Source organism: Accipiter gentilis, chromosome 23 (genome assembly GCF_929443795.1).
Source record: "Accipiter gentilis chromosome 23, bAccGen1.1, whole genome shotgun sequence".
Lineage (NCBI taxonomy): Eukaryota > Metazoa > Chordata > Aves > Accipitriformes > Accipitridae > Astur > Astur gentilis.
This window is the reverse complement of record NC_064902.1, coordinates 13,282,807-13,295,757: the sequence shown is the minus strand read 5'-3', so window position 1 is coordinate 13,295,757 and position 12,951 is coordinate 13,282,807. Positions and strand designations below refer to the sequence as shown.

Below are 12,951 nucleotides of genomic sequence, written 5' to 3'. Positions count from 1 at the left end.
TGTACCTGGTGGCTTCAGTAACTGTTCATTGCAGGGTTGGTGGTTTTTTTGGTGGTTTGTTTTTTGGTTTTGGTTTTTTTTGTTTGCTCTCCTTATGTGTTGGTTAACTTATCCAAAACATAAGAAGTTGTAGTGACAATAGTGCAGTAAATCTAGTAATATTTAAACACTTGCCTGTCTCCGTGGGCAGCAGTCTTAAGTGCTCAGCAGCATTGTTTCCATATAATGTTTTGGTATCTTGTTTGCATAAGTTATTTCAGTGTTAGTGATGATGCTTCTGAATGTTTGAGGGGAATTTCTGTTAAATTTTACAGTGTGTTTGAGCTGTTTATATTTCAGTACAGCTGTTGGATCCTCAAAAAAAATTGTAGGCAATTAAGTGGCTGACAACTACTCAGTTCTGAGGGCATGGATAGCAGGTACTCTCGGCATCTCTTTGCTTTTAAAAGATACAAGTGTGACAGAGCTTCTCAGTGTGACTCAGGTGTGGGAAGACAACTGCCAAGTTAACCTGAGTAAATGGGCACAAAAGCAGCAGTGATAAACCTTGGCACTTAGGCAATTGGGCCATGAAAATGAAATCTTAGGCAATCAGATAAAGACTGGGCACCAAATTAAAAAAAAAACAACACATGCTTCCAAGCTTTTGGTTGTTCAAATGGAAATCCAATGCGTTAATTTGTGAAGAAGCAAAAGCCATTTGTGAAGGGATGCTCTGTTCTAAGAACGGTTTGCCTCCTATTTTTTTTCTGCTGTGCTTTTCTTTCCCACGTTGCCTGAATGCTGTACAGGTTTTGGATTTATCCTCTGTAACAGTATTTATAGCATCTGTGTACAAAACAAAATGCAAGAATCCTGGTCCTACAGTAGCTAGGGACCTGAATCTAATACTGATACAGGGAACTTGCAGCATGTAATCTAACATATTTGAAGGTGTGTGTAGGATGGAGTTGCTTCTTTCTGACTCTGCTGTGGCTTGGTAACCTGTTGTGTTAGATCCAGTACAAATATGGAATATGTGTAATGGCCTTACCTCAAACTGAAAAACACCATGTAATGTGTTTGAGGTGTTTTGAGAAAGGAAGTCATAGCTCTAATCCTTGTCTTTGTGGAAATTATCAGTTTCTTTTCCTCCTATCCTTGTCAAATTAGAAACTACTATAACTGTCATCACCTCATTTGCATTCTGGATAATCCCTTAAAAGTGGAAGTGATGTAACTTGGACTAAAACAAAAGAAATAAAGTCTCTCTCTTTCTCCTTAACTACTACCCCTGTCCCCCGTTCTGTGAATGCGGGCCTGTGGGGTTTTTGGGGGGTTTGGGGTTTTCTTTTACCATTAAAAACTTAAAATAGTAATAAAGATTTGCTTGACAAGGAACTAGGGCTATATGTTGAGACACTGAGTCCAGTCCTTCCTGTTTTCTGGTGTAGTTTTAGAGTACACTTTTTGCCATGGAGTTTGTATTTTGCTACATTAAGAGAAGTAAAATGCAGTCAGGCTGTCTTCTGGATTTTAAGTTCATGACAACTATGTAGTATAGCTTTCACTTCAGTGAAAGATGAGGAATTAGAAGGTATATCAACAGTAAATGCTTACTGTCACTTCCTTGGACCCCTGAAAGTAAAGAAGGGGAAGCTATTTAGTGTGGACTGCAGCTGATTTTGATGATGTAATTTTAGGGTCAAGTTGTCTTTCTTGACCATTATATATCCCTTGAAAGTATTACTGAATTTACATGGAGATTTCTTTTCCATCTCTATTAGTAGACTTGTTTTAAATTCTAGATGAATGGGGAAAAATAAATTGTCTGGAATTTCTTTTTTTGCTATGTAAACTAATGCAGTTACATCATCTATACATATAACTCCTTGCTTCTATTATGTTTCCTAGCATTGCTTTGTTTACATGATTTTTCTCTTATAGTTGCATGCTTCCATTGTAAATCCAAAATCAATCAGCAGTTATTTTAGTATCTAATAAAGATGATAATTTTATCCCTGGCAATATATGGCAAGCTTGTGAAATAAGCAGATAAGTTGCATTTTTATTGTCTGGATACAAAACTTAGAGCTGCATATAGCTGTCTGGTTCTAATGTGTCTTATTTTCTGCATAAATAATGTCTTGATTCTCTATCTGCCATCACTAAGCTATTGGTTCTTGCGGGGGGACTAGTAGTTTCAAATATTTTTGAGAAATTGCTTGCATGGAGTAATTCTGTAATGATTTTATGTATGGTGTATCAGGTGCTTTTGTATGTCAAGTCAAAAGTAGGTGGGGAGAGGGAAAGCTTTTGTTATGAAATAATTGTTCTTTATTTAATTCTATGCCTCTTAGTTGATCTCTGCCCTGTAAAAACTGATGTGCTGAGTGTGATTAAATATTTATTAGAGTTTAGCTAAAATGAACTATTAACAAAGCATGAAGCACTTCTAGATGTAATAGAATATGTTTTTAATACAAATTACTTAGCCCAAACAGTTATGGGCAGATATGATCCCAGCTGGATTTTATCAATTTAGTTTTTAGAATAAAAAGACGTTGTTTTAATTGTATTAATCCTACAGACTTTTATCATTGCTCCTAAAATACTGCCTTGTACAATATTACTACGTAATACTTCCATTTTCCAGTTTTAATCATTCCTCTTCAGTTGTTGCATACCCTTGTAATTTTGCAGTTAATGCAGTAGTGAAACAAGCCATAGTTTTGAAGGCTGGGTAGGACTGTTATCAAGTGGCTGGAACCCCTGCATGATGCAGGCCACAAATTCATATATAACTTGTGATAACTTGCTTGTTAGGCTGGGGTTGTTCCTGCAATCAACTTAAGGTTGCCTATAAAGCTTGTCTCTTATAGGTGATTGTTTAACATAAAATATAGTTAACTACTGAAAAGTGGTTAAATTTAGATCAAATTGCATTTTCAGAATGTGTTTAAAAGTTGACTCAATTTTTTCTGCTTTTCTCTGCAGTACAGCTTGCCTGCATTTCAAAGACCTAACTAACTGGTGTTCAGTAACTTTCCTAGAGATATGACCTTGCTTCAGATTCGATAGTGACCTCTCCCCTCACCTGGACAGGAATGATGTATGTCTAGAGGGAGATGTTTATCTTGCAGTTTTTTCTAAGGATCATTGGATCTGGGGATCTGGCAGGGCAGTGTTGGAAACAAGATCTATATCCTATGCAGTTCTTACTGAGAATGTCCTTGTTAAACCTTCCAGTGATGTCTCCTGTTCATCTAAGGCACTTATCTGATCACACGTCAATGAATCTCTTTGAGCAAAGTTGTTACCTAAATAGGTAGAACCTACTTTCTTATTCCTAGGGAAGGAAAAAAGGATATTATATGCTTCTTAGACTCTTGTTTTACTTCTCATTAAAATTCTAGCAGTGTTAGTGTGGGACAGTGTAGAGAAGCTACCAGCAGTTTGTCATTTATTCTTAATCAGCTCTATTCATTGGATGTGACTTAATTTTGTTGAACAGGACCAGCCTGTCTGCAGTTGTTTTTCAACTGCCTTTAACCCCTCTGGAGCTGTTTTGTTAGTGATACTGAGAACTTGAGAGAAGACTCACCCAACAGAGTAAGAGTGGAGAAGTGCAGCAATGATTATGATATCAATGTTATAATTCTTTCCCACTAATGCAAGATAGTACCTAATAAGGTTCATGGATCAGTGTGAAGTTATTTAAAAGGTCAAACTAGGTAATTTGGTGGTGAATTCATAGCTAGAGCATGAGGTTCTCAAGACCTGAAACATTAAGATGTTAGGTTGGGGTTTTTTAGCATTCTTCATTGTAGGCTAGTTCTGACTGCATTAGGGTAAGATGACTAGAATTCTAGTTCAAGACTTACAGATCTGTAGCTGAGCATGGAAGAAGCAGCAGCTTCTCTCCCTCTCAAATATTGATGTACCTTGATACTATGAAGGCCAAGAAATAGGTCAAAGACTGCTAAAATACTGAAATACTAGTAAATGCAATGCATAACTGTTTCTACTAAGACACCCTGAGCAGTTCAGATTGCTGCTATTAACATGTTAATAGCATTAGTAAAAGCCCACAATGGGCTTTGCACCTATTGCTACCAGAAGCACAAGGGTTTATGATTTAAGTACCCTGTGCATTCATCCAGTGGTTCAAGGTGGAACAGTCTTTTCATGCATTTAGATCCACTGGAAGTAACCCTGTACAACACACTGAAATGCTTGGAATATTGCTTAATTTTCTGCCATTTGCTAATTTAATTGAAATTATTAAATATTTTGTCCTGCTTGCGGAGAGTGCAGTGTTTGCTGCTTGATATACAAAAAAAGCTTTTTTATAATTCAAGGAAGATAAACTTGAGGTAGTAAGTTTCACCCAGTGGTGTCAGGAGTGGAATGTATGGCCATGGCTGCCTAATGTAGGGCTGTGATTTTTTTTCTCCTGTCTGTTACTGACTTTACTTTCTTTACGAATCCTTGGACTTTTCCTTTATTTCTTCTTTTTTGTGTGTGTGTTTCCTCCAGTGAATTCCATGTTCTTAGCATAAAATATTGTCAGCAGCCAAAGCCTGAATGGAGGGGCAACCTCTAAAACAAGAAGAAATGTTTTTGCTGTTGGTGGTTTTGGTTTGACTTGGTTTGTGTTTTTTGACAAATAGCTTATTACAAATTGGTATTGATATATCTGTGAGCAGATAGTACATGAAGGCCCTGTTATAGCCAAAACAAAGAGCGCAGGAAGATTTGTAGTGACTGCACATTGCAGATTAACCCAGATGCTGCAACAATGATGTGAAGGGTAAGTGGACATAGGATTTGTTGTACCAGATCTGATGACAGGTCTGGTTGATTTGTTTGTTTCCAAATGTGACAGTTCGTTATGTCTCCTAAGAAGGCAAAAGCATCCCCTCATAATGCACTCGTTCCCTTTATATAGAGTGCTATATGGGAGAGGGGTGTTTCATTTCTATATCTGTGGTTTCTGACCTTTTTCTTACTGTTACAAGAGTGTTGCTGGCTCCACCCTGTTCCTTTTGTTTTGTATTTTGTCCCCTTCTCATACGCCCCCAAATACTAGTATTGCTTCCTTTTCCCCTACAGCCAGTCGCATTTCTCCTTGCAGGTAGTGGCTCTGTTCCCTTACCTGGCCCAAGGGGCTGTTTCTTCTTTCTCCTTGCAACGTAAAGAATCTAAACTAATGAACTAGGTTGGATCCAGCTGATTTCATCCAATTTGGCCCTGCATGGAACAAGCAAAAGTTGGCAGGCTTTGATAGTTGGATGCCATGCTTGTTAGCATTACATTTAGCATGTCTGTAAAGCTGCTGATTTAGAATTAGTCCAGTTGATAACCATTATGTTTTTATATTGGAAGTGTGTACAGATGTTATTAATGGGTGTTACCTGCACAGTTTATGATTGAAATATCCTCAGTGCTTGTGATTTTTCTCATAAAGGCCATATTACAAATGAATTGGAGTTAGTATTTTCAGAGCTCGACTCACAATTTTTCAAATGCAGAAGAGCCAAGGGCCTGAGGATCTAGGGTAGCAGAACTTGTACTGTACATTGTCCCATATTGGCCTACGTTACTTATCATGAAAGCATTACACCTGACATAAAGCTACTATCTAGTACCAATATACAGGGACAGTTTCCTGGATCAAAATTCTCTTTTAAGACTCAGACCTGTGCATTTGAAAGTGGTACATCATAATGTTTCTCATCACTAAGCTGCAAGACAAAAGAACGATGGCAATATTTATCATGTAATTAATGTGTGAAGAATGAAGACTGACTCTTAGAGGTACAGTTTTCTGAATAGAAGTACACATGTAAGGTAGCTTGTACAGGACCCCGAAGAGTAAGTGCAACTATAATGTAGAGTTGCAAGGGTAAGTCTCTGTAACACACTGGCTTGATTTTAAGTATGGAGACCGACACAAGCTGACTTCTATCTTAGTTCTGAGCACTTGTAGGTATGGCATCTTCCACCTACCTGTCATGCATTTCTATTTTCATACCTTGCATACCACAAATCAACTGTGTGTAAAGGAGCAGGTTTAGGACTTGTTAAGTATTTTTTTAGACCTTATTAGATCTCAAACCAGTAAAATTTCATGTATATATTGTGGGAATTAAGCACCTGCAAGTACCTACATGTAAGATTTTGCAGGAGTGGGTTTTGATCAGTTATTGAATTAACATGCCATTTACAAAAATTAACTGTACTCAGTTTGTGTTTCTAATCTGTACATGTCATACCAAATGTACTTTTTTTTTTGGTGAATTGCTCAGTAGAAAAATAGCGTGTATCATGGTTGCCTTATTAGCTACTTTCTCCATTAGCTTTTCTCCATTTGCCTGACTGTTCAAACACTATCGAAGCAAGAACCTGATGTTTGGAATGTTTCTGGTTTATTAACTTAAGAATTAATGTGCATGTGGTTTGAGGTTTGCATGGTTTAAAATGTTAAAAATAGATCCCAAACCTCACATCAATATAAGTGTCTGAGTATTTTTAATTGAAGTTTTAGTACAAAAAAAGGAAGTGCTACAACACATAACAACACACTAACTTTTTGAGGTCTGGGGGACTTGAGGGAGCACATCATGTGAATTATATCAACTCAAAGACAGCTTACATTAGGCAGCATGGAAAAATTATGAGACATGGTAAATGCTACAGAGAAAATTTAATCTTCACAGCAGTAAGCCACTCTCGGAAGAGCAGTGCACAAAGGTTGTGCATAGGTATGTTTTCCTTCTTAGTTGATTGCCAAGAGCAGAAGCTGGAGAGCCATTTGTAGCAATACATTGGTACATTGGAGTTAGGGCTTAGCAATCACAATGGCCATTTGATGAACTACTTTGATGGTTTAAGGGTCCTCATTGCCAGAATGATCGTGTATTCATGGATACACGTGCTCCACAGCTGTTACAGAGAGCTACTTTGACCTCCAGCAATCCTGAGTTTGCTGCTATCTGTGAAAAGTTATATGTGTATCTGCTTCAAACTATCACCTGCCCTATTATAAATCTCCCACAGCTTTCCAGGCTTCTTTTCTTGTGGGCAAGGCTTTTATTTCATCCTTATGCAGGATTTCCAAGTGGTACATCATTGCTACCATTTGGTATGTGGTTGCTACTGCTTGTGAGACAACATGTCTGTTTGGGTGCTGCAGGGTTGTTCACATGGCCATTTTAAAGACAGGTCCTGTTTTAGAGGTATTAACACTGTCCAGTCACATTGGGCAAATGCATCCTTTTTTCTGTGTTAGTATTCTTTGTACTACTGTGCCACCTAAGACACCCAGTCACAGAGAGGATCACAAGATATGTGATATTGTACACAGGCCTATAAAACAATTATTTTTTGTATACCATACAAATAAGGAATACCATACCTTCTATGTTAGTTCTTTTAATCTACTATGTATGACCTTGTTTGCTTGTTCTGAGGAATATGCAACAGCTTCTATTAGGAAGACATCTGTCATCTTGCACTGTCTCATGCTGTCTTCATTTCAGGTACCAGTACACAAGAAAATAACTGTTCCTTTCCAAAGTCTCTTGGTGATCAATTTAAACTTCCTCATCTCTTCTTTAATCAACAGCTGTTGTAACTTAATCTATGCAGTTCATTTCTATTTAGATACTTATTTTCAGATGGGCTGCCTGGATTGTAGCACTGCAGCACAGTGATTGCACATGGTAGCTCTGTGTGAGTTGGAACTTTATACTTTTATTTTTCTTCTCTGTGAACTCAGAGATACCTGTTTAGTAGAAGTAGTGATACCAATAAAAAGTCAACTTGCAGTGTTGACTCACACTAATGTGCTTTTATTTTTCACTTTCAAATCAAATTCCAGACTTATGGGATACCTGCTACTCTGTAGAGTAAAACCATTAAACACGAGCTAGTAGTTGGGACAAAATGTGCACTGTTTCTAACTAATGAAGGGAATGAAGTCGACTTAGCTATACAGGTACCAGCCAGTAAATTAGAGATTCAAAAACAATGGGAAATTAGAAGGGAGAGAAGAAATCAGCTGAATATTTTGGGGTTCCCCCACTCTACTTGCTTTACACTTTTCTCTAAAGTGTGTGTATATGTCACCTACTTTTGAGATACCTGAAATGTGTGATATATTGATGACTATCTTGTTTGCATACAACACTGTTTGCATTTGGTAGTCATTAATCACTGTATTATAGTAGGCCCCAAGAGAACACACCAGGGTATCAATATTCTTATTACAAATAGTATTTCTACTAGTAGTAGCTAGAAATGCTTGTAAATGACCGTGTTAAAAAATAATTTTCATCCACAGAAAGGGACTATGCAGATGTTTACCCTCCCCACAAAAATCACCCATCTGGCTCAAAAAGTGGAATATGGGAGTTTGTTTTAATATGGTAGTGACAATAAACCAAAATGGAATATGAACATCATTAAATAAGATTGCCTGCAGGTAAAATGGCCTCTGTTGAAAAGCATGTTCCTTAGCTTAGTTCTAAACCTACACTTGATTTTTCATTTATTCTGAGAGGCCCTCTGAGAACAGACTGTAAATTCACATACACATCTTTATTTTTAGTGATATTTGAAAGAGAACTAGTCAATCTTTTTGTTGTGAGACGATTTCTGGAGACATTAAAGAAAGCTGTTGCTATGCTCTTAATTTCTGTAAGCTGACATTTCAAATTAAGCCAGATTCCTTGGTTAAAAAGTGTTTTATTGCATTAATTAAATGGCTTGTTAGAGATGCCACGTTGTTGGATACCGCTTTAGGTAACAACAAATAAATAATGGAAGTGAAAGAGGGAAAGCAATGGCAATGGAGGATGGGAGACTTCCTGAAAAGGGGGGGAGGAAGACATGTTTATGCACTGTGGGGGAAAAAAGTGGGGCTTTTATTTTGAAAATACCTGCCTGTCATCCATTTCCAAATGAGCTGAGGATTTTTCTGCTATTCAACAATATGAAGTAAAAAGGAAAACAACAACAAATAGAATGAAAGAAGCTGGTTTTTCAGGTTCCCCGTGATAAAGAGAACAAACTGATGGCCTAAGTTGTAGACTGGGACTTCCATCATTCTGCATTATTATTAGGTTTTTCTGGATACTCCATGTGCCAGTCACAGTGCTAAATGAAGACATCTCCTCTTTCCGGAGCACATTAAAAAATTATAGACGTGGAATAGAACTATGCATAAGTAGCATGTGTGCATGTGTTTTTCTCTGTAACCCCCTGAAAGACTAGACTGACTCATTACAATTTCTGCTTTACTTGAAAAGGGAATGTGCTCCAACCAGCTTCATTTGATTGTGAGCCCTTAAACAGGGGACGCAGGTCTTAAACTACAATTTCCTGAAAATATTGTGTTAGGGAATGATTTAAATAGCTACCTCTTAATTACTATAGGGTAGGGTAAAATCGATTGAGAAAGAATGCTTTTGTAGAACAGAACTGTTTTTACCTAGAGTGCAGGTGTTACCGCTCCTGTACTTCTGTGGAGGGAAAAATAATCCTCAGGCACAATGGGAAGGAAGCCTAACCTCAATATCTTAACCTGAAGTGTGACCAAGAGAAATAAAGCAGAATGAAAGCACCAAGTGCAATCAAATGCCAATGGTCTTGAGCACAGTTTGAATAGCCAAGTTACTCTCACAGGAGCTATAGCTACTTCATTTAATATACAGTCCAGCCAATCCATTTACCTCCTGCTTCTGCCTTACAGCTTTTGTAGTGTTACAATCTCAACACTAGAGCAGCTGCTAGTTCCTCACATGTTTTGGCTCTTTCCTAGCCTTAAGGCTTTTCACTGGTAATCACTGTGAAACCTTTGTGGTGTTACAGGCTAATGTACTACAGCAAAGAGCAAAATGACCTTAAAGAGCAAGGATTGGATTTGGAATCAAGTTTGAGCCAAGGTGGTTTCTGCAGCAGACCTCAGCAGTAAGCATTGATGATAGCCATGTACATCTATAAAGGACCTTGTCCTAAGATAAGTCACATATTAGTTTGTTTCTGTTCAGCAATGGGATAATACTGCCTTCTAGAAAGCAACCTGTTATATTGGAATAATTGCAGTCTGATGTTAAATCAATCTGAGCTCTTTTAAATAAGTATTATTTGACATGCTTGTTTAGTATTATGCCACTTATAAAGCTGAAAGAAATTGCTGCCTGTTAGTGGTCACTTACAAAGAAAACCACACCCAAGTAATGAATGCATTATGTAAGCAGCTTATGGATATTAATATCAGGCTCTGACCTGAAGTATGGAAATGCTAATCCATAACTTTAATTTTGCCTTATAAAATGATTCTCTGGGTGTGTGGAATCAGGCTCAAATTAAGAACTTTGTAACCTATGTATGATGCACTAGACACTTTTGTATGATAAGGCTGTGCATTTTTGAAAAAAGTAGTCATGTCCCAAGTTTCCTGTCTAAGCACGTGAAAGGAGAAAGGATGGTAAATCTGCTTTCTTCACTTCAGCTAGGAGCATGTTGAATGGAAATGCATGAACTAACAACACCTTTCACTGCAGTGTTACTAAAAGGCAAAGTTCAGCAAGTTCCGAAGCAGAAATTACTTGCACCCAGTTCGAAGAATATCTGATACTTGTTTTCCCAAATATGCTTTCCAGGGTTTCACCAGGCTGTTCATGTTCACAAGGAGTTTGTTGGACCTAGAGTCTTCCTGGCCTGCTATAAGATAGTCAGTACCTAGTTTAAAAAAAAAAAAAAAAAAGGAAAGACTTCAGTCAGTAAATAGAAGAAAAAAACTAAATGTAGAATTTCTCTATTTCATGAGGATCTGGCATGTAGCATCTTAGCCAGCTTCATACAGTTTATGCACGTGCCATCTTATATGTATACATATTTTCATGTGCATATTGTTAGTGTTGACTCCTGGGCACACAGGTTCAATATGATCATGCTCAGGAATTAAAACTACAAATTGAGGTAGTTCCAGTGGCCACACCACTGGAATACAAATTTAACACTTCCATGTACAGATGACCAGGTTTGAGTCTGATCTGTTGCTGGGAAGCAACTGCTCATGCTTATATAGAAAGGAGGGTAAGGGTGGGTGTAAAAGCCTCAAGAAGAGAGAAAAAGTAAGGTTTCCACCATGAGTCAGGGCATACTGTGATCTTGGGGAAGGGGTTCCATCAAGCAGTATGTTGAAATCTGCAGAACTACAGTGACTAGAACCTGTCCATAGCTTTAATTTATATCAAGAAGCAATGGTGTAACATCTGCATCTCTAGCATCTGAATGTCCTGTGATATTTTCCTTATTCAAATATCTGTGTGGGGATCAGATGTACTCTCATTGTATTTAAGCAATATGTTTTATTCATTTCTGATTAAGGGCTCCCACAGTTTCACAGGGAGTGCTAGTAAATAATTAATTATGCACAACTGTGCCACTGGAGTTTAAGTAAAGGGAAACACCTTATTCATTTGGACTACATTAATCCAAAAAATTTATATGTGAATTCAAGAACTATCCCAAAAAAAAGGAGCTCAGGGTCCATATTACACTTCAATGCAAATTCAGATGCAGTGTTCCACTTGATACAGATAATGGAAGACAAAATTTGTTTCTGAGACAGTACAGGTCATTTTGTCGTAACAGGAAAAATTCATACCAAGTTTGATTTGACACAGCCTTTCCTAAAACAGCTGTCTCCTGTGTGTGGCTAATTTCAACTGAGAACTTGTCTTAAAGGTTAGATTAAACCTTACATTTTAAGTGAAGCATAAGGAATTCCTTTCACTCAGTGGATATGTTTCTAATGTACTCAGAAGAAAAAAAAGGGGTAGTTTTTCTATCAGGTGCTGCTTTTAGAATTATGACAAGTCACCATTTTCTGTAGTGAATGGTTGCATAATGATTGCCGGCATATACCACCGATCACTCTAATGACAGCTAACGTCTTTGTCTTATTGGGATTTGATCCCAGGACATGGTCCCAAAGACTCAAAACTTCCAGTGCTATGAAGAAAAGCTGCGAGCAGTCAAGATCTGTCAGATTTAGACACCTAGCATCTACTTGGGCACTTAGGGACATGGTTTAGTGGTGGACTTGGCAGGGTTAGGTTTACAGCTGGACTTGATCTTAAAGGTCTTTTCCGACTTAAATGATTCTATGATTCTACTTGAAAAAATAGAGTCCAGGCTCAAATTTGCAGGATTCTGACATTTACCTACAGCTTTTAGCTGTTGTTCAAGTAAACATACTTCTGTCTGTGGTCCACTAATTTGTATTGTAGGAGAGGCAGCAGTAGGGAAGGCTGAATTGAGGAATGTATCTGCTCAGGCACTGATAACATTACTCAGCACTAGCATGGGGAGCTTTGCAGTCTACAGTGCGATGTTTCTGCCTGCAGCAGAGCTGGGGAGAAAGTTGATGCTTTGCACTACCCTACTTCACTGCTGCAGGGAGATTCCCATAATTAAAAGTGAAGAAACATCAATCATTCTGATAGAATGTGATCAGTGAGCAAACCTAGAGACCTATCCTAAACTGGTTATAAAAAGAGGGGCTTTATTTATTTAAAAAAAATTTTTCTAATTGTTAAAGATTTTCATGTCTGTCTTGGTTTGAAATTAAATTCATTTGGTTTTATGGTCTCCACCCATGAATGGTTTCCAATATGCTGCAGGTTGTCAGCTTTAGGCTTTGATAGAACAAACAATTGAATGCACTAGAATTTACAGTAGAAGGAAGAAGGAAGACTTACTTTTCATTATTTGAAAACATTACAAAGGCATAGAAGAAGTTAGGTTCCCTCCACTTTCCAAAATTTTCATAATAATGTCTAGTTTTTCCAAAAAGAAGTAAAGCATGATGTGAGAAAAAACTCTTTGGAGATAAAAATACAGGGATTTATTTTTTTTTCTCACACACACTCTTCTAGTCATAAATATTCTGGAAGA

The 12,951-nt window shown here is 37.6% G+C and overlaps 1 protein-coding gene across 1 annotated transcript in view; it reads right to left on the bottom strand.

The window, feature by feature from the left end:
• Positions 1-7,419: 7,419 nt before the first annotated feature.
• The window catches only part of LOC126049702 (netrin-4-like), a 55,025-nt gene continuing 49,493 nt past the window's right edge, over positions 7,420-12,951 (bottom strand). The window contains exon 10 of the mRNA XM_049826533.1: positions 7,420-10,728. Coding sequence (XP_049682490.1) covers positions 10,592-10,728 — 137 coding nt within the window. The 3' untranslated portion in view covers positions 7,420-10,591. The remainder of the gene's footprint in view (positions 10,729-12,951) is intronic.